Source organism: Petromyzon marinus, chromosome 19 (assembly GCF_048934315.1).
Source record: "Petromyzon marinus isolate PM22_M1 ecotype Great Lakes invasive population chromosome 19, UKy_Petmar_22M1.pri1.0, whole genome shotgun sequence".
Classification (NCBI taxonomy): domain Eukaryota; kingdom Metazoa; phylum Chordata; class Hyperoartia; order Petromyzontiformes; family Petromyzontidae; genus Petromyzon; species Petromyzon marinus.
This window is the reverse complement of record NC_133685.1, coordinates 7,328,636-7,351,330: the sequence shown is the minus strand read 5'-3', so window position 1 is coordinate 7,351,330 and position 22,695 is coordinate 7,328,636. Positions and strand designations below refer to the sequence as shown.

Genomic DNA, 22,695 nt, shown 5'->3' with positions numbered 1-22,695 from the left:
TTAAAGCTTTCGTGACTGCAGGGATTCATATTCTTGGTTCTTTCGGTAAAGTCACGTAGAAGGAAAACAATAAAATAATAAAAATATAAAACAATATTTGTATTATTTTATTGTTATTTTATTAATAATAAAAATATAAAACAATATTTGCATTATTTTATTGTTTTCCTTCTACGTGACTTTACCGAAAGAACCAAGAATGTGCATCACTTCGTCAAGCATTCCAAAGCAATACGTGGTTTTGTTGGTCAAGGTTTAGTATAAAACTCACTGAGAACAACGGTTATGTTTTAACCACTGCACATAAATACAGGCCTTGCAATAGTGATGGTAAATGGGGAGGACGTTTTCACTTTCAATGAGGGCCTCCAAAAAATGTCATGCAAAGCTTTTGGAATTAAATGGATTTAAAACGAATTTTGATCAAATGATCACTAATGTAGTGGATTTCATGCACAAATGTAAATACGTATTCATATATACAGTATAACTCCGGCTATCCGTGGTCTGGTTATCCTGGGGTTGGCAGATCACAGATCGCTCTTCCAGTTATCCGGGTTCTTTATCGAGCTAGATGATTTTTTTCACTGCACTCAATCCCCTATGGAGTTAGGGTGCAGCGTGGACCTATAAGTTCACTGCACCCCAGCACCTCTGGAGGTGGTTGTTAGATGCTAACAGTACCTGTACCCATGGTCAACAATCTTTTTGGTACAGATTACAAGGGTAAATATCGTAAGCTCCAAAAGCTTTCAAAATTATGAACGTACAAACCCGGCAACAGAAGAAGCAATGGTAGAGAAAAGCGTTTAAACAAAAACTAATTTGCAAGAGCAGCGTTGAGCAGCACCATTCGCAGAGCCGTGAACGCTGCGTCAGAGCCAGCTGGGTGCAACGGCAGCTTCAGCAGCCTGCTCAAGCAGGGCAGCAACGAAGCAGCAAACCGTCGCTCGCTCACGCTTTACGCTGCAGCGTCATGCAGATCGCACCCCTGGACAGCATGATGCTGTGCCCTTCATCTGGGCGTCAAAAGGCAGGACCCCGGTGAAGTGTTTATAACGCGAACAGTCGTTTTTTCTGGCGTCTCTCTTCCAGCGGCAGCAGAAAATGCAGCGCGAGCGCCTCGGATTAAAACAAACAATCGAACTGAACGCTGGCTCGCGAGTGGACTTTACCGGTCGTGAGCGTGGTGGAGAAGGGTTTGCTTTCCAGGACGCCCTTGACTGTGGCGACCGTGATGTTGTACTCCACGCCAGGCGTGAGGCCGTCCAACACGAAGGACGTCTGGTCGGGCCTCAGCAGCTCATCGAGTGAGTTTCCACGCTGCCCACGCAGGGGGACCCCACGCACCCGGTACCCCGTCAGTTCTGCAAGGGGCGGGAGGGGGGTGGGAAACCGGCAAAGGGTCAGCGGATAGCGCACGGCGTGGCGCCCAGAGCCGCGGAACGCACAGCCGGCACGAGAACCGGTGAAACCACCACTTTCTTAGTTGAAGCGTATCGACATGGCCCCCCATGGCTTACATTCTCAATGGTGGTTGGCTCCCCTCTCAGGTGCATTCTCTCCCGTGGCTACCATTCTCATCCATCCCTTCCAGTCTTGTCCAAGCCCATTAACAAATGGGGTTTTTTGTTTTTACAAATAGCATGAGGTTTTTTCAGTTAGTATGAAGATGACATCTTCTCTATTGTGCATTCTATTTTCCTCCTCCCTCGGCCCTCCACTTTCCCGTGCCTCCCCGAACTCTTTCGTGATCCCCAAGTATCCTCTATAGCGGTCACTCATTCCTCATTCCTTGTAGCACAAACCTTGCCATTCTAAATAATTATATTCTGCCATGGTTTTTTTTTAACTATGTTAAGCCCATGAGGGAAGGCTCCATGTAAATATAAAATTACATTCGATATTAGCTTCTTATGCACTAGTTGCTCTCTCCGTCGTTCTAAACGTTCACAGCTCCACATTTATTTGTGTACTTTTCAGCTTTTGTACCATTTGATCTTTCAGGGTTGTGAGTTTCCTTGCTTTGCTCTCGTGTCTATAGGTTCAACAGCGGGAATTAATATTTTCCATTGTCCGTCTTGCCCAAAATAGGACCTGGATGTAGGCGATGGTATGAATTGGCAAGCCATGGTCTATAGCCTCACACAGCGATAACATGTGAAGAAGTGTTCAGACAGATGGACATCATATTTCCTGTAAATAACAATTCTATTCTATCTAGAATTAATAAAGCGCCCTTTCCAGGGCGCTTTACAACGCAAACCAACAGCGATACACAAAGGGGCAGAAGGGGATGAATGCGTGAGGTGGAATGGCTGTCAATGAGGGAGGTGATGGAACGGACGGAGGGACAGGGGCTGGGAATGGACCTGATTTTGCAGGGGTAGGGAAGGAGGAATAAGGCGGAGTGTGAAGGAAGGTGACAGATGGGTGCAACGTGGATGAGACAGTGGGGCACATGCGTGAAGTGATAAGATAGATAGGTGCCATTGCTGGGCATGGATGCGGGTAGGTGAAGGATGGTAGGGAAAGAGGTCTGGTGGCCAGATAGTTGGTCCGATTGAGGAGCACGGTGGAGGGCTAGGGGAGAGATCTGGTTAGGTGCACAATGACGTGGCCGATTGGCTTCCTTAATGATAAAAACATGTTGACGTTTCAAATGCATACCAGGCACAGCAACTCTCTGCCAGGAGATGGTGAGGACTCCACTGGGAGAGTTGAAATCCACTTGCACGTCCTGTGGTGGCATGAGAACTGCAAGTACATGCGGACAGCTCGTTAGAAATCCATTGATATTGTTGAGTTGTATATATGTATGTTGTACTTCTTTCCAACCGTACATAGCCAACCGTGCTAAATCGGAGGTGTGCACTAATATAGTGCGCCGATCGTCAATATAGGTGTCTCAGTGAGTTTTAGAAAAAAATAAATTGGCATGAGGAAGAATTGAGGGAAAGGATGAATATTCTTTACTTGTTGTCTGCGAGCGCCGTGCAGGTTCACTCTCCCCATCCTCCACCAGAGTGGAGACTCCGATATCATAAACCACGCCAGGCTGGAGGCCTTCGATGGCGTAGATCGCCGTGCGAGGCCCCACGACGTCCTCCAGGAGGGGCGAGGAGTCGCCCGGCAGAGACACCGTCACGCGATAGCCCGTGATGCCAGGCAGGGACAGCGGGGTCCAGCGCAGCACCAGAGAGGTGTCGCTCACGTTGGTGAAGCTGAGATCAGACGGCTGGGGAATGTCTACAGCCAAACAGAAGAAAAACGGGGGATGTCACATTTTTGAGAGGGCCACTTGAATTCAATCTCCAAAATACACTAATAAATATTTCAGGAACTAATGTAAAGTATTAAAGGCTGAGTATTTGTAGATCCGTATAATTAAGCGATGTTTTGTAAATGTTTTATACGTGTTTTTTGTGTTTACTTTGTTGTCCTTCCCCCGCACCTCCGATTAACATGGTTGGCTACGTACGGTGCGAAAGAAGTTCAACTTGCATACATTTTAATCTACAGTGAACTTAATCTCTGATCTACCTTGCATGGCTTCAAATCAACATTTAAGAAAATTTATTCAGGAAAGCCCCACCATGTCATTTTCAGAAGGGTTCTGCATGAAACATTTCGTCAATTCCTCAACAACTTTGCATGTGCTAGCACACTACAGTATTCAGAAAAAAACATAAGGGGCCAGGCAGTAAGTTGGTAATTTGAAATATTTTGGGAAATTATAGCTTCGCGCACAACACTGCATTAACTTTAGTGTAACCATTAACTCATTTCGAACAATGCAACCGATTAGCAAAAAGATGTGCGCAATTTAAATTATGTTTATTATTATTCAAATAACTGATACAAGTTTGTAATTACATTTGTGTACATATAGTGGCTGCCTTCACACCACGTTAACTCGTCATGTCCTGTACATTATATGATTGCTACCGAGGCTCCCACAAGGCCATGCGGGAGGGGCGTGTGGCACAATTGTAGAGTTGCGGTCGTGTCTCTACGGTTCTCTGCGGCCGAGTACAATGCCTTCAAAAAACAATGGTGCCACTACGCGCCTCTCTGAACAAAATTAACCCCGAGCCGCCCGCTCGTTCTGAGATTCAGCGGTGGAAATGGACGTCCGTTCCCACCCCACGTCTTGCAGATGTCACGGAACGGGACAGGGGGGGGTTAAAAGAGGGCAATTTACCGGTGGAGATTGTGGTGGAGTAGGGTGTACTCTCGCGGCCATTGCTGACAGCGGTGATGGTGATGTTGTACGAAACGCCGGGCGTGAGGGCGTCCAGGGAAAACGAAGTCTGGTCCGGCGCCACGAGCTCATCCACCGAGTTGCCTCGCTGCCCGTGGAGGGGCGTTGCGCGCACGCGGTACCCGGTCAGGCCTGGCGATTGACAAAAATATCACACCCGGCCAACGATCACGCACGCCACGCCGCACGTTTCGCAAGACCGTCGATCGCACCTCGCCCAACGCGGTTTTATCAAACGAGTCTTTTCGGCTATACACGTTCAAGCACGCTGGATTTTGCGACCAATATTATCTATAATTAATCACAATTCTGCCAAGCTGGTTGTAAATCACCAGCGAAACGTCACTCGAATTGTAAATGTCGTGGATTTACTCTCCAACACACCAGTGTGCTGAAGTAGTAAATAATTGGCACGTCTTGTTTAAGTGACAAACCTTACCAATTGTGTCAGGTTGTGGCGGGTTTAACGACACATTTCTATTTACGCACTTAACAAAAACCCACCCCCCCCCCCCCCTTTATTATCGGCTATATATGGTTTACTTATTTTTAGGAACGCTGCGATGATTCTCAACTCCGCGTTGACAAGTAGAGCGCGGGCCACTTGTACTGTACAGTAGATGAACGTCTCGTCACCATCCACCCTCCCCAACACTCTCACGCGGTACTCTAGCGCCATGAGCGACCAGCATCCCGTACATAGTCCTAAACCCGAGCAGCCCCTTCCAACAACTTCACCTTCTTCATCATTATTCATTGTTAAATAAAATAAAGTATAAAAGATTTAAGTTATGTCCCAATTTATATTTATTTCCCGTGTATGTTTTGAGTATGTTTTTATTTTTGTGTGATGACAAGGGGGAAATCGTGAAAGATGGGGTGATGGTTGACATTTGAAGCAGTTGACACGATGTCATTTAGAGTGTTTGGCTGCTAGAAATTCCCACATAGGTCACTTCGTTGAGCTATCATTTGTGGCCAGGTTCCCACCGAAAAAGTGTTATGTAGCTAAGTAGGCCTTCCCCTGGTATTGTAATTCACATTCACATGGCTAATATAACGTTTCTCTCTATGTCACAGACTCCGCTCGGATGAATGCGGCCTCCTCCGCGAGCCAATGCTCATTCCGGGCGATTATTGGCGGCCTCTCTTTCAGCGCCTGTGCCTAACCCCCCCCCCCCCCCACTCATCGTCTATTTGACCATCTGTGCTTTCCACCCTCCCGAGTGTGTCTGCTGAACTTCTTTCGCACATTATGTTGCCTAAACTGTGCTAATTTGGAGGCGCGCGTATCTGGGAAAGGAACTCGATAATACAACAACCGACTCCCCTCCCTAGGCAGTACCTGGAGCCATCACTCGCTGCCACGTGATCGTCAGCGCTCCGGAGTCCGGGCTCAAGTCCACGTGCACGTCCTTCGGTGGTCCAACAACTGTGACAAGCACGCACGCGCATTAAGATTTCTTAAACGTACACACGTAACGTACTAACATGATCATGACATAAAAACTCGCATGCCATTTTTATAAATATGCACATGTACGGTACAAGCATGTTCACAAGATAATTGAGAAGTCCACAGGGGCGACGGGTTACACAACTAGTTAATGTTGCTTGCCCTGTCTTATCCGTGAGATCGAGCGGTTCTATGGTTCAAAATGAGACACCAGGTCTCTCTTATCCGCAAATTCACATATAACTATAACACTGTATGAACAGTGCGTACAGGCAATACAAGCTTAACTTATATTTCTATTATTCACATTTAAAACAGATAGATTGTCCTATCGTTTCTGTGATTTGCAATTGAAACGTCGTGATATTGTAATCGAAAAGAGAACCAATGGCTCAATGGGACACTGTCTACAGGAAAGACACCAATATTTGTTTTATCTACGTGGCTTTACTGAAATACCCAAATAAAAATGTATGCATTGTCTTTGAAACTGATTGGCCTACACCAGGGAAAGCCTCTTTTTTATGGATCTGTCTCGCCGGCGTTACACCAAAGAACGCCAAAAGGCAAATAGTACGAAGGCAATGCGAACATCAAGGCATTTATAGCTCGGGGTGAGCAGCTATATTGATATGTATGGGACAAATGATCCCCAAGGTATGCACAATGTAAAAGGCTCACTTGCACAAAATACTCCCCCATGCAACCTTGGCAGGACCCTCATGAAACAGATCCAGGAATGTTTTCTTGGTAAACGAGATTAGTCATAAAAAACCGATGAAACTTATGTCTGCATGTTGAACTTCTTTCGCACCGTACGTAGCCAACCGTGCTAATCGGGAGGTATGGACAAATTGCTGTGGCATTCACCAGTACTCTGCGAGCTCCGTGCAGGTTCACTCTCCCCGTCCTCCACGAGGGTGGAGACCCCAATATCATAAACCACGCCGGGCTGAAGGCCTTCGACGGTATAGACCCCCGTGCGAGGCCCCACGACGGCATCCAGGAGGGGCGAGGAGTCGCCCGGCAGAGACACCGTCACGCGATAGCCCGTGATGCCAGGCAGGGACAGCGGGGTCCAGCGCAGCACCAGAGAGGTGTCGCTCACGTTTGTGAAGCTGAGATCGGACGGCTGGGGGACATCTATGGCCAGCCGGCCAGCAGCAGCGTGAAAGCAAAGTGGACAGAGTTGTCAGCAAGCGTAGCCTTCAGTGCAGTCAGCTGAGAAAGCTTTTAAGCAACGTTTTGCCGATTAGATAAGCGTAGAATGAATGATAATGGATTACTGCTGCAAGAGCACAGCAGTTTACAATGAGCTGCGGACAAGCATGCTCAAATAATTGTTTTGGATCATGTTCTTACTTGTAAGGTTTAAAATATATTTAAATAATCTGCAGGTAAAAATGCAACTGTTTGTGAATGTTCAATATAACAAGTGTATACGACACCCTGCAGCTGCCAGAGGCAGTAGATTTAAACGCAATGTCATACCTGTCAACCCCTTATCAGTGCCTACCTTATTACAGACCAATTCAGACGCTATTGGTCACACCGTGTCCTTATAAATCTATCTCAACGTTCATTCTACAAAGTTCCATCACAAAGGGAGAAACACAAACAAATATATATATATTTTTGCCCATATTGAAACGGCTGCAATATTGAAAAAAATATTAAATTACTTAATAAAATCATAAGCCAAATTGTGAACATTCATCACAGGGCAAAAGGGGTAAATCATTGCATGAATAACAAGATGCCAGGGTCAGAGAGTGCGCAGCAAACCAGTCAGCAATTTCAATGTGCCTTACTAGGCTCGCATAAGCTGTGCCAAGCAATTTTCATTGCAAAACATCAGATAGACCATTCAGGTGCGTTACAAAGCCGAGGAGCCCTCACCAGTTGAAATGATGGTGGACGAAGGTTTGCCCTCCTGACCGTTCTTGACGGCCGTGACTGTGATGTTGTACTCCACACCGGGCGTGAGTCCCTCCACGGTGACCGACGTCTGATCAGGCCTCACCAGCTCGTCCACCAAGTGGCCACGCTGGCCATGCAGGGGAGTTCCACGCACTCGGTAGCCCGTCACCCCTACACAGTATCAAACAAAACATGGATATTACACGTACTCCATATGCCGTCTCCCAGCTTAAAACGAAAAATATCCAACTACACCAACTTTATGTTTCCAATACTTCACATAATCTGTTCCTCCACATTAAATTTCGGTAGCATTACTTCAACGCAAGAAAAACCTCTGGACAGGTTTTGACATTCAGTGTCTCATCAGCAGTTAGGGTTGCCTGTACCAATGCTTGTGAACTGTCCGATGTTTATGGGCAAGGACCCCCCCCCCCTCCCTCTGTTGGACATGGATCCCACTTCGATATTGAAATCACACCAAAGACAATGATCAATTGCATCGTTGCAGAGAATACAAAGTTACAAAATAAACTAAGTTGGCAATTCGTCTCCCGCACAACTGAAAATGCAAAAGAGGCGAATCGTTAAGGGGACCTGTTTTATAACCATTGAGGTAGAAATCTATTTCTAGTGGTCAGTGAGGGACTGAAACGGTTCTCTTGTTTCCCCGATGGTATATTGTTGTTGTTATTCGTGCACGTTTTGGGAAAGCGGTTTATATACAAGTGCGATATGAATACAAATTGTGAAGGTATAATTGCATTCAATAGAAAAATAAAACCAAAAATATAAACGATGCACTTTACGGTAACATTAAATATTTGGCACATAGATATACATATTTAAATCTGGCTGGATGGTGCACTTGCACTCAGTCCTAAGTTTAAATGTTCAAATAAATGTCATGAATCAATTCTGCAATCCTTCAGGATTTGTTAAAATGAGCATCACTGTGGAAGGAGATGTTATCATTTGAAGAGATTGGCCCCTGCCAGAGCAATGTCGAGTTTGCTCCACTGCTGAAGGAGGCGAGCATGGCACAGTGAGACCACGGTTTGATTTGAAGTAAATATTACTCTCCTTCCATTCTTAAGGATGAATTCAACTACGTTTCAGAGACACAAAGAACAATGGGGATACTGGCGCCCATCACCACACACAAACGGACATATATGTGCAAATGCAGATGCACAAAGACAAAGACCCCCTAAACAGACTGTTAGGGCAAGTGTTGTTAAAAGCGAGCACCTATGAAGCCCGGCATGGCAGACGAGGGGGTGGGTGGCCAGCACCATGCTCAGCTATCTTTGTTACCCAAATCGTGATGTTTACACGCCGCACCAGGTACTTGTTCAAGGCAAAGTCGACCTAAGGGAGACCCAGGACTGGTTCAAATCAGCCACTGGTGTTGGCCATAACGTAAATTGGACCCGGGTCACCGGTTTCAGGGCGCAGTGTGTTAACCACTGTGCCACCGCTCCCCAAAAATGTAGATGTACACATGCACACAATCCCGTGTGTGCATCCACACCCGAAGTCACACTTCATGAAGGAAGTTATTTACCATTGCTGAAACTCGCTAAAAATCAAGAGACACATCAAGCCACCTTCCTTTCACCTACAGAAGACTTCACGGCTACCAAAGTGTAACTTTAGATAGGACATCTCAATTGAGACCACAAAACATCGCACCCCCTGGCTCTGACATTCCTCCTCGCAGACACCGGTGTAACCAATAACTGCACCAGAACATCAACAAGACTATGTGCTCATTTCCGTCATGAATGGAAAATTAAAGAAAAGCCACAGCAGTGCGGTTGTGGCCATGCAAACCAAACTATGGGCCGTATAGGAAACCACTGTAGTCTGTGCTGCTTCAATGGAGGAGGAACAACAACACTACACAAAACTCTCTCCTGAAGCCCTCTAATTGTGGCCAGCAGACCCCAACGTTGGCATTTAGCTGCCGAATATATCACAATCACAATCAAGAATAGAATGACCAATTTGTTTGTGATAAGAGTGCCTCTTTTACGCCAGGGCATCTCGCTTTACACACGACAAGCAACTTACATCTCATCTCGAACATTTGAAAGGCCACCTCCCCCTGGAACGACCTGGGGCAGTGACATGGCCGAGCAGTTATGCGTATGCCACTTGTCATAGGATCAGATTTTCAAAATTGAGCGGCCGTCCTGATAAATACTGCGGGTGTATTAACTGTAAAATACTACGTTCAATCTGCTTCACAGTGGGCGTTTTAAAGCTCACGCGAGGTCATCCGGAAAAGTGCAGAATGAGAATTGGTATTTATGCCGGAGGAATCCAATGAGCTATGAAGATCTTTTTCACAGATGTCCTCTGGGTGCCAGCATCACAGTCCGAATTTGTTTAATTTACTCCCAAACAAAAATTGCTCTTTTTGAATCTATGAAGCAATTATCGCCCCACACTCGAAAAACACGTGGCAGGCCCTCCTGATAACACAAGCGTAACGAGACGCCAAAAGGCATACGCCTTGTGGCGTCATCTGGTTGAGCACCAATTGGGTCGAGGCTCAAAAGAAAGCCGTCCCTTGGTGTGGACCAACCAGTTTCAAGGACAATGCATATATTATCATAGTATGTTTTTTGTTTGCATTTTGACTGCAGGTATTGTGGTTAATGCAGACATGAATCCTTGTAAAAAGGTTTCAGTTTTGTTGCCAGAAAAAAAGGGGAAAAACCCTATTATTACAAGATAGACCTACTTGATACGAGCACGTGAAATACTCAGCAACTGACAAACGCTGCAATTAAATAGGAGGCAACTCTCCACATCGACGTCAAACATCACTGCACCTGGAGTGGGAACCTTCTGCCAGGTGATGGTCAACTCTCCAGTATCCGAGTTCAGGGTCACGTGCACGTCCTTCGGGGAGCCCGGTGCTGCAGTGGAGACAGGAGAGAGAAGGCGACTTTAAATCTGTGAACTCGCATTACAATAACTTGACACTTGTAACACGTATAAAAGTAAGGCTGGTTACGTTTCAAGGTTAACAATGCCCAACGGTTCTTAATGCAGAAATAAAGTTGAGCAATGATGGTGCAATGTGAGGCTAGGAATGGTTCAAGACAAAGATAAACTGGCACAATGTGATGTCAAATTGAACGAAAGATGAGACAAATGGTTGTGGAATTCACCAGTGGTCTGCGAGCGCCGTGCAGGTTCACTCTCCCCGTCCTCCGTCAGTGTGGAGACCCCAATATCATAAACCACACCGGGCCGGAGGCCTTCGACGGCATAGACCCCCGTGCGAGGCCCTACAGTGTCCTCCAGGAGGGGCGAGGAGTCGCCCGGCAGAGACACCGTCACGCGATAGCCCGTGATGCCAGGCACGGACAGCGGGGTCCAGCGCAGCACCAGAGAGGTATCGCTCACGTTGGTGAAGCTGAGATCGGATGGCTGAGGGGTGACTACGACCCGCCGGCCGGCAGCTTAAAAGCCAAAAGCAGAGTGAGGTTAGCGAGCACGGTTAAATCAGATGCACTTTAAGCTTGGTTGCACTGTTCAACATTCTTTAAATAAAATAAAACACATTCAGCCTTAGCCACATGAACTTCCACATGCAAGGACAAAGCCATTAGATATTGGATTATGATGAACAGCCATAGAATATAAATACCTCGTTTGTATTTCTGTAGCATATATGCAGGATTGCAATTCTCTAACACGTCACATTTGTATTACCCTTTAACTGAGAGGTGACTGAAACACACTTGCGTGCTCAGCTGCAGTCAATAATTGTCTTGCCACATTAAAGTCAGACTTATTTATTAATTTAAATATAATTAATGATAGCCTCTTGACAAGGAATATCTCATTTGTAAGGGTGTCTAGTTTGCTCACTTTCAATATTAATATGACATTGGGGCATGTAAACAACTGGCTATAAACAGTGCAACTTATTAACATCACACCATTTTAATAAAAGCAATTATGCTTACGAATATATATTAAGTGTTTTTATTCATTGTTACATGAAGAGTGTTGGTTTACCACCAGCCACTTAAGCTTTGCTATTTTTGGTTTTATGAAGAGTATTTTCCATTTCAGAAAAAAATATACAAATACATCTACAAAAGCAAATGGCAGACATTTATTTTTAGTCGAATTGCAATGTGTAATTACATTTGGAAATCCCACACAATGCACAATGCCCCAGACAATAGTTTAAACTGGCAAAACAGCTGGCAGGAACAACAAGATTGACGCAAAAGAATATTGTTTTCAGAAAACAATCAAAATCCAGCTAAGCCAAGGAACCTCACCAGTTGAAATGATGGTGTACGAAGGTTTGCCCTCCTGACCGTTCTTGATGGCCGTGACGGTGATGTTGTACTCCACACCGGGCGTGAGTCCCTCCACGGTGACGGACGTCTGATCAGGCCTCACCAGCTCGTCCACCAAGTGGCCACGCTGGCCGTGCAGGGGAGTTCCACGCACTCGGTAGCCCGTCACCCCTACAGTGTTAAACAAAACATGGATATTATACGTACTCCATATGCCAAATCTCCCATTAGGGCCATGGCTTAACTAAAATGTACTCTTCAAATAGCTACTAATTCGAACTTAAATCCTCTAATACTATGTGGATCACTGGAACATGAAGTTATAGATGCGCACACGTACTTGGCTCATTTATTATTTACACAATCTAACCCAAAAACCTTCATTGTGAATTGTCTAACTTACATTCAATAGAAATACCTAATCTCAATTGTTTCGTAAACTGTATCTAAAGAAGACACCTCAAAGTAATTGGTAATTTGCATCTAAACTAAGTGAAACGAGGTTAATTTGTAATTCGTCTATATGAGATTACTCCATTAATGCTTATGTGAGATGTTGCCCATGTCTGTAGGTGTTATTTACCATGGTTTAGTTTTACTACCAAGTAAGAGACAATGCCTCATTCCACCTAGTTGAGCTGACAGTCACAAATAAGGGAAACTTGATTGTTGCTTGGGTTAGGCCACGTAATAATTTGAAAAAAAGTGTCACTGAACCTTACACATGTATCATGCGTGTTGATCTTAATCGACGTTCCTACTTTGTCAGGTGAAATACCAGGCAGCTGACAAACTATACATTTGTAATTTGTGTCTAAATATATACATCACTGCACCTGGAGTGGGAACCTTCTGCCAGGTGATGGTCAACTCTCCGGTATCTGAGTTCAGGGTCACGTGCACGTCCTTCGGCGAGCCCGGTGCTGCGGTGGAAACAGGAGAGAGAAGACGACTTTAAATCTGTGAACTCGCATTACAATAACTTTGACATTTAACATTGTTATATCTCAAGGTTAACTCTCCCAATACTTCTGCACTCAGACCTCAAGTTGAGTATAGATGGTGCCAAGTGAGGCTCCCTGTAATGCAAGATGAAGCTGAACTGGCCAACACGATGTTAAATTGAACGACAGATGAGACAAATGGTTGTGGAATTCACCAGTCGTTTGCGAGCGCCGTGCAGGTTCACTCTCCCCGTCCTCCGACAGCGTGGAGACCGCAATATCATAAACCACGCCGGGCTGGAGGCCTTTGACGGCATAGACCCCCGTGCGAGGCCCCACAGTGTCCTCCAGGAGGGGCGTGGAGTCACCCGGCAGAGACACCGTCACCCGATAGCCCGTGATGCCAGGCACGGACAGCGGGGTCCAGCGCAGCACCAGAGAGGTGTCGCTCACGTCGGTGAAGCTGAGATCAGACGGCCGTGGGGTGACTACGACCACCCGGTCACCAGCTTCAAAGCCAAATGCAGAGTGAGGTTAGCAAGCACCATTAAATCAGATGCAGTTCAAGCTTGATTGCAGTGTTCAATACTCATTAATGAATAAATGCACATATTCAGTCATTGCCACATTAACTTCCGCATGCTAGGACATGAAAGCATTAGATCTTCAATTACGGGAATGGCAGTAAAATATATTTGAAATCCACATTTATTTGAGGGAACTGAAATACACACGTGTGCCGAGCTGACTTATCCCTTGAGATTGAACATCATTTGAAAGGTTGTCAAATTTGCTCGCCTGCAATTTTTATACAATACTGCGGCATGTTAACTGCTCGCTAAAACCAATGCAACGCACTAATATGCCATTGTAATATGGGATATTAAGTACTCCAAGTTGTTCAAGAAAGTATTCTTTAAAAAATGTATTTCCGTTTTAAAAACAATTGTTTTACCTTGACATATCAGCCAGTTTGTATCGGGTCAAGACCATTGAGCTAAGAAGCTTCTTTTCCAAGGCGACCAGGCCAAAACAGCTGAGCACATTACATAGGATGGGAGGGTTCAAAGGGGCTGCAGAGAATGGCTGATACGAAGATAGCAAGCCCGTTACATGTGAAGGGTGGGCTTTGGAGGAATACTATTGCATGATTACACTGTTGGTTTAATGCCAACTAGCTTAAACTTTGAAATAACATTTAATTTTATGGAAAAATGTATTATAAATTTCCTACAACAGTTGGTAGAAATGTCCATTTTTAGTAAGGTGTAAAAATACTTTTAAGTTGCACGCTTTGCTTTAAGTGTTTTGATGTACAGGTTCATACTAAGAAGTGAAATGCTAATTGCCACAAATCCAAATAATTTTAATTGACAAAAGCAAACCCGAAGCAATAAAAATAGAGAAGCTTGCCGCAAGAGTAAAGCTAAAGAGAAAATCGTTTTCAGTGTTGAGTCAAAGCGCAGCTAGCCAGACCCCAGATAATTTTTGTATTACAAAATTTCACTTGGCTGGACTAGGTCGGACAATTTAAAAATATCTTACAAGCTGTGCCAGGCCATCTTAATTGCTAAACATCAGATGCACCATTCATGTGCAATCCAAGGAGCTCTCACCAGTTGAAATGATGGTGGACGAAGGTTTGCCCTCCTGACCGTTCTTGACGGCCGTGACGGTGATGTTGTACTCCACACCGGGCGTGAGTCTCTCCACAGTGACCGACATCTGATCAGGCCTCACCAGCTCGTCCACCGAGTGGCCGCGCTGGCCATGCAGGGGCGTTCCACGCACTCGGTAGCCCGTCACCCCTACAGTGTCAAAGAAAACATGGATATTTACACATACTCCATATGCCAAGTCTGCCATTAGGCTTATGGCTGAACTAAAAAGTACCTGTCAAATAGCTACTAATTCAAACTTAAATCCTCTAATACTATGCAGATCACTGAAGCATGAAGTTGTAGACACGCACACGTATTTGCGCACAAGTACTTATAGACACATTCACAGGTGCATGTTAGCACCCACGCACATCTGGCCGTGCCTTGTGAGAAAGAGGTGGGCATTGTCTAATTTGATTTAACACTTAGTAGTAGTAGGCCTTACGCGACGAATATTAGTCACAATAAAAGGTTTTTGGGATAGATCGCGTAAATATAAATGTGTCCATACTCTTTGGTTTTTATTTGGTAAAGTCACGTAGATAAAATAAAACAAAATAAAAGAAAATAATTAAATCACGACGTTTCGGAGGCAACACAAGCTTCCGTCTTCAGGTGGAAAAGTTAACGCAGTAATCAACCAGGTGGGGTGTTGACTGTTTTAGCCGACTGTGTTGTATTGCATTTGTCTGTGTTTGCAAATCTGGATCGCCTCGTGGACAAATCTCTGATAATAACCGGTAGGTTTGCAGAGCACCTTGGTATCAGAGAAAACAATATCATGATCACCCACAGCGTTGTAACAATGATCAGCCACGGCAAAAAAATTCGTTCTGCCAGATTTACAAACACAGACAACTTCAACTGAGAGGATGGTTTCAAATTGAGTAATCACTGGAAAGATGTTATAAATCAAGTCAAAAGTTAGCTGCCTCTCAATTTTTTGTACAGCCATTTCCTTTTCTCAGTGGTTGTATATCAAGCTTCAGCTACCTTATAATTGAACAGCCGTTTGCACCCGCTTTCAAAATCCCCCCGACCCCCCACGCAGCTTCAGCCGTTTGCACCCGCTTTCAAAATCCCCCCGACCCCCCACGCAGCATCAGCCGTTTTGCACCCGCTTTCAAAATCTCCCCGACCCCACACGCAGCATAACAAAAGGTGGGTTTTTTACCCACTCCCGTGCAGTGCGAAGTGGTTTTTACCCGCAGCAGCCTATTAAAAGGCTGCTCAACTCAGCCGTCCAACCCACCCATGCCCCCTTACTGACTCTTCCCCCCTCCCTTAACCTGTATATAATCACGGTTGTCTCTGAACTGTGCTCCCGACGCAGATATTCTGCGTTGACTTTTCCACCTGAAGACGGAAGCTTGTGGTGCCTCCGAAACGTCGTGATTTAATTATTTTCTTTTATTTTGTTTTATTTGATCTACGTGACTTTACCGAATAAAACCAAAGAGTATGAATCCTTGCAGTCACGAAAGCTTCAAATCTAGAATATTAATGTGTCGTTAACACACCACCACCACCCGACACGGCCAATTAGTAAGGTTTGTTACGTGAACAAAACGTAGCCAATTAGTTACTACTTCAGCACACATTTACAATGTGTGGGTTTACTTTTCAACAAACTGGTGTGCTGAAGTATTAACTGAATGGCACATTTTGTTCACGTGACAAACTTTACTAATTGGCTTGTCAGGTGGTTGTTGGTTAACGGCACATTTATTATTTACACGATCCAACCCAGAAACCTGTACTGTGAATTGTCTAACTTACATCCGATATAAATGCGTTATCTCAATAATTATGTCAACTGTATCGAAAGAACACATCTCAAAATAATTGGTAATTTGACTTAAAGCTTTCGTGACTGCAGGAATTCATATCCTTTGCGTCTTTTGGTAAAGTCACGTAGATAGGTTCAAAAAATAATAAAAACAAAAAAACTACAACGTTTCGATCGCAACACAAGCGATCGTCATCAGGAGGAAAAAGGGGGGGGGGTGGGGGGGAACCCACTAAAGGCAAGCTGTTTTAAAGGTTTAAAATGGACGTAGCCCAGGCATCCTGGTATCAGAATGAAGTGGGCGGGGCACAAGTGCCCCGGAGCCTGTGCAAGCGGAGATGGTTATGTTAATGTGAGATCGGAATTCGGAGAGGGGGAGCCGTATGAGACGGAGAAATCAACAACTTGTGGTACGCGCATAGCAGGAGCGACACAGCAGGAACTGGAATTGCCCGTCCCATCTTTGGTCAAGTAAAATGCAGAAATCATTGAAAGGACATCATCAATCAGTTTAAGTCATAACTGGCTGTGATGTTTCCATCTTGTCACCTTCTGATGTTATTTTAATTTTACCAAAGAGAGGACAGGAAATTCCAGTTCCTTTTTCCTCCTGATGATGATCACTTGTGTTGCGATTGAAAAGTCATAGTTTGTTTATTATATAATTTTTTGAACCTATCTACATGACTTTACCGAAAGACCCAAAGAATATAATTGGTAAAAACTTGATTTGGAGCTTTCGTGACTGCAGGAATTACTTTTTGGTTCTTTCGGTAAAGTCATGTAGAAAGAAAATGAATTAAATAATAGAATACGACGTTTCGATTGCAACACACGCAATCGTCATCAGGTACGAATGAATGAGAAAACAAACCTGGTAAGCTTAGAAATATAATAGTTTGAACGACCTCTACGGGAAGGATTTAAGTTTGTTTTCTCTGTGTTGTCTCTCTCTGCTTGTGTGTTTGTCTTCATGTCTCCGTGTCTGTGTCTCGGTCTCAAATTTAGGTTTGTTTTCTAAGAACGTAATCAACCAGGTATGGTGTTGACTATACTGTTAGCCGACTCTGTTGTATTGCATTATATTTCTAAATTTACTAGGTTTGTTTTCAGTCATTCGTACCTGATGACGATTGCTTGTGTTCCAACCGAAACGTCGTATTCTATTATTTAATTTATTTTCTTTCGACGTGACTTTACCGAAAGAACCAAAAAGTAAAAGAAATATAATTGGTAATTTGCATCTAAACTAGGCGAAACATGGTTAATTTGTAATTTGTATCTATATGAAATTACTCAATTTCTATGTTAAATGTTGCCCATCTCAGCGGGTGTTATTTACCATGGTTTTATTTTACTACAAAGTAAGAGACAATGCCTCATTCCACCTACTTGAGCTGACAGTGACTAAAAACGTAAATTTGATTGTTGTTTGGGTTAGGCCATGTAATCATTTAATAAAAATAAAAGTCTGTGAACCTTCCACCATCAAGCACATGAATCATACGTCTTAATCTTAAATCGACTTTCCGACTTTGTCATGTGAAATATTAGGCAGCTGACAAACGATACATTTGAACACGAGGTAACTCTCCACAATGTTATAAAACACTGCACCTGGAGTAGGAACCTTCTGCCAGGTGATGGTCAACTCTCCGGTATCTGAGTTCAGGGTCACGTGCACGTCCTTCGGGGAGCCCGGTGCTGCAGTGGAGGCAGGAGAGAGAAAACGACTTGAAATCTGTGAACTTGCATTACAATAACTTGACACTTAACGTAGTTATATTTCAAGGTTAAATCTCCCAATACTTCTGAACTCAGAACTCAAGTTGAGTAGAGATGGTGCCAAGTGAGGCTCCCAATAATGCGATATGAAGCTGAACTGGCCAACATGATGATAAATTGAACGCCAGATGAGACAAATGGTTGTGGAATTCACCAGTGGTCTGCGAGCGCCGTGCAGGTTCACTCTCCCCGTCCTCCGTCAGCGTGGAGACCCCAATATCATAAACCACGCCGGGCCGGAGGCCTTCAACGGCATAGACCCCCGTGCGAGGCCCCACAGTGTCCTCCAGGAGGGGCGAGGAGTCGCCCGGCAGAGACACCGTCACGCGATAGCCCGTGATGCCAGGCACGGACAGCGGGGTCCAGCGCAGCACCAGAGAGGTGTCGCTCACGTCGGTGAAGCCGAGGTCAGACGGCCGTGGCGTGACTACGACAACCCGGTCACCAGCTTCAAAGGCAAATGCAGAGTGAGGTTAGCAAGCACGATTAAATCAGATGCAGTTCAAGCTTGATTGCAGTGTTCAAAACCCAATAAATTCATAAATACACATATTCAGTTGTTGCCACATCAACGTCCACATGTTAGGACACGAATCATTAGATTTTGGATCATGGTGAATGGCAGTAGAATATATTTGAACTCCACATTTATGTAAGGCAACTGAAATACACACGTGTTCCAAGCTAACTTATCCCTTCAGATTGAACATAGTTTGAAAGGTTGTCAAGTTTGCTCGCCTGCAATTTTAATACAATACTGCGGCATGTTAACTGCTCGCTACAACCAATGCAACTCACTAATATGCTATTGCAATATTTAAGTACTCTAAAAACGTATTATTTGAAAATGTTATTTCTGTTATAAAAATGTATCGTTTAAATTAACATATCAGCCAGTCAATTTGTAACGGCTCAAGCCCATTAAGCTAAGAAGCTTCTTTTCAAAGGTGACCAGGTGAAAACAGCTGAGCACGTTATATAGGATGGGAGGGTTCATAGGGGCTGCAGAGAATGGCTGGTACGAAGATACCAAGTACGTTACATATGAAGAATGGGCTTTGGAAGAATACTATTGCACGATTACACTGTTGGTTTAATGCCAACTAGCTTAAGCTTTTAAATAAGAGATTTTATATTACGGAAAAAATCTTGCCTATAAAAGTAATTTTTTGTCTGTCTGTCTCTGTCTGTGGACGCAACTTGCAACGGTTTGAACTCACTCTTTGGGGTTTAGGTTTCAAATAATTACCCAGGACTGAGCTATGATTTTCACACTGATGTCCTCTTCTCCCCCTGACCACCCCAATGTGTGCAGTTATTAATTAGAGTCGGTAAATATTACTGTAGTGCCGGCGGGGGGATGGTGGGAGGGGGGGTTAGCGGCCCAGTCCCAGCCCCAGCCTGCCAAGGTGCCACCTCGGCCGGCTGAGCAATCTAGGAAAGGCCGGGGATTCTGCACGGCACTAGGCCTCACCACGGCACTCTGTTAAGTTAGTAGTTAGTACTATAGAGTCGATAGATACTATCATAGAGTCGGGAGATACTACTGTAGAGTCGGGAGATACTACTGCAGAGTCGGTAGATGCTACTGTAAAGTCAGTAGATACTGCTAGAGAATCTGCAGATACTGCTATAGTTAGAAGTTACTACTATAGAGTTAATTACTACTACTATCAAGTCAGTAGTTACTACTATAGAGTCGGTAGATACTAGTATAGAGTCAGTAGATAATACTATAGTCAGCAGCTACCACTATAGTCAGTATATACTGCTGCAGAGTCAGTATAAACTACTAGAGTTAGTAGTTACTACTACAGTCAGTGGACACTACTATAAAGTCAATAGATATGACTAGATTATGTAAATTGCTACCATAGTCATTAGATACTACTGTAGAGTCAGTATTTATACTATAGAGTTGGTTGATACTACTATAGAGTCGCAGATACTACTATTGAGTCAGTAAATACTACTCACTCTATTGTATGCAGGGTGTGTAGGTATATAGCCTACGTGGGAGTTAAAAAAATAAGAAATTGAGGGGGGGTCGACAATTTTCCCAAAACCTTTTAGATCAACTATTTACCCCCCACTTGCTATAACTTTTTGTACTTCTGCAAACCTCGTATAATTTTGTTGATGGACAAATGGACAGACAAACGGAACGCCGGGCTTTCACAATAGCTTAGTACTTGTGTACAAGTTTTGAAATATATTTTTCACCCAGGCAATGCCGGGTACTTCCCGTTCGTGTATTATAGATTTCCTACAATAGTTGGCAGACATGTCTATTTTTAGTAACATGAAATAATACTTTTAAGTTCCACGCTTTACTTTGAGTGTGTCTCGATGTACAGGTTTTACTAAATAGTGAAATGCTAATTGCCACAAACCCATTAATTTTAATTGACAAAAGCAACCCGAAGCAATAAAAATAGAGAAGCTTGCCGCAAGAGTAAAGCTAAAGAGAAAATCTTTTCACTGTTCAGTCAAAGCACAGCTAGCCAGACCCCAGATAATTTTTGTATTACAAAATTTCACTTGGCTGGACTAGGTCGGACAATTTAAAAATATCTTACAAGCTGTGCAAGGCCATCTTAATTGCGAAACATCAGATGCACTATTCACGTGCAATCCAAGGAGCTCTCACCAGTTGAAATGATGGTGGACGAAGGTTTGCCCTCCTGACCGTTCTTGACGGCCGTGACGGTGATGTTGTACTCCACACCGGGCGTGAGTCTCTCCACGGTGACCGACATCTGATCAGGCCTCACCAGCTCGTCCACTGAGTGGCCGCGCTGGCCATGCAGGGGCGTTCCACGCACTCGGTAGCCCGTCACCCCTACACAGTGTCAAAGACAACATAGATATTACACATACTCCATATGCAAAGTCTGCTATTAGCCTTATGGCTTAAAGCAAAAAAAAAAAAACCTTCAAATAGCTACTAATTCGAACTTAAATCCTCTAATACTATGCGGATCACTGAAGCATGAAGTTGTAGACACGCACACGTACTTGCGCACAAGTACTTAGACACATTCACAGGTGCATGTTAGCACCCACGCTTATCTGGCCGTGCCTTGTGAGAAAGAGGTGGGCATTGTTTAATTGTATTTAACACTTAGTAGTAGAGGCCTTACGCAATTAATATTAGTCGCAATAAAAGGTTTTTGGGATAGGTCGCGGAAATATAAATGTGTCGTTAACCCACCACCACCACCTCCCGACACGGATAATTAGTAAGGTTTGTCACGTGAACAAAACGTAGCCAATTAGTTACTACTTCAGCACACATTTACAATGTGTGCGTTTACTCTTCAACAAACCGGTGTGCTGAAGTAGTAACTGATTGGCACGTTTTGTTCACGTGACAATCTTTACTAATTGGCTGTGTCGGGTGGTTGTTGGTTAACGGCACATTTATTATTTACACGATCCAACCCAGAAACCTTTACTGTGAATTGTCTAATTTACATCCTATATAAATACGTAATCTCAATAATTGTGTCAACTGTATCGAAAGAACGCATCTCAAAATAATTGGTAATTTGACTTAAAGCTTTCGTGACTGCAGGAATTCATATTCTTTGGGTCTTTCGGTAAAGTCACGTAGATAGGTTCAAAAAATAATAAAAACCAAAAAACTACAACGTTTCGATCGCAACACAAGCGATCGCCATCAGGAGGAAAAAGGGGGGGGGGGAACCCACTAAAGGCAAGCTGTTTTAAAGGTTTAAAATGGACGTAGCCCAGGCATCCTGGTATCAGAATGAAGTGGGCGGGGCACAAGTGTCCCGGAGCCTGTGCAAGCGGAGATGGTTATGTTAATGTGAGATCGGAATTCGGAGAGGGGGAGCCGTATGAGACGTGGAGAAATTAACAACTTGTGGTACGCGCATAGCAGGGGCGACACAGCAGGAACTGGAATTGCCCGTCCCATCTTTGGTCAAGTAAAATGCAGAAATCATTGAAAGGACGTCAATCAGTTTAAGTCATAACTGGCTGTGATCTTTCCATCTTGTCACCCTCCGATGTTAGTTTTATTTTACCAAAGATGGGACACGCAATTCCAGTTCATTTTTCCCCCTGATGACGATCACTTGTGTTGCGATCGAAAAGTCGTAGTTTGTTTATTTTTTTTTTTACCTATTTACATGACTTTACCGAAAACACCAAAGAATATAATTGGTAATTTGCATCTAAACTAGGCGAAACAAGGTTCATTTGTATGTTAATTATATTACTCAAAATGTATATGTTAAATGTTTCCCATCTCAGCAGGTGTTAATTACCATGGTTTTATTTTACTACAAAGTAAGAGACAATGCCTCATTCCACCTACTTGAGCTGACACAGTGACTAAAAAGGTAAATTTGATTGTTGTTTGGGTTAGGCCATGTAATCATTTAATAAAAATAAAAGTCTGTGAACCTTTCACCATCATGCACATGAATCACACGTGTTAATCTTATATCGACTTTCCAACTTTGTCACGTGAAATATTAGGCAGCTGAAAAATTATACACTTGAACACGAGGT

The 22,695-nt window shown here is 44.0% G+C and overlaps 1 protein-coding gene across 6 annotated transcripts in view; it reads right to left on the bottom strand.

The window, feature by feature from the left end:
- The window catches only part of LOC116943884 (tenascin-X-like), a 156,527-nt gene that overhangs the window by 43,710 nt on the left and 90,122 nt on the right, over positions 1-22,695 (bottom strand). For 4 of the 6 annotated variants that reach the window (XM_032957190.2, XM_032957195.2, XM_032957191.2 and 1 more), the window contains 16 exons: positions 20,804-20,995; positions 18,308-18,601; positions 17,986-18,072; positions 14,535-14,726; positions 13,134-13,427; positions 12,811-12,897; positions 11,954-12,145; positions 10,826-11,119; positions 10,484-10,570; positions 7,620-7,811; positions 6,591-6,863; positions 5,610-5,696; positions 4,205-4,396; positions 2,977-3,249; positions 2,671-2,757; positions 1,176-1,367 (listed from right to left, as the gene is read on the bottom strand). In XM_032957190.2, coding sequence (XP_032813081.2) covers positions 1,176-1,367; positions 2,671-2,757; positions 2,977-3,249; positions 4,205-4,396; positions 5,610-5,696; positions 6,591-6,863; positions 7,620-7,811; positions 10,484-10,570; positions 10,826-11,119; positions 11,954-12,145; positions 12,811-12,897; positions 13,134-13,427; positions 14,535-14,726; positions 17,986-18,072; positions 18,308-18,601; positions 20,804-20,995 — 3,015 coding nt within the window. The remainder of the gene's footprint in view (positions 1-1,175; positions 1,368-2,670; positions 2,758-2,976; positions 3,250-4,204; positions 4,397-5,609; positions 5,697-6,590; positions 6,864-7,619; positions 7,812-10,483; positions 10,571-10,825; positions 11,120-11,953; positions 12,146-12,810; positions 12,898-13,133; positions 13,428-14,534; positions 14,727-17,985; positions 18,073-18,307; positions 18,602-20,803; positions 20,996-22,695) is intronic. The other 2 variants (XM_032957194.2, XM_076068125.1) reach the window with 2 other exon arrangements.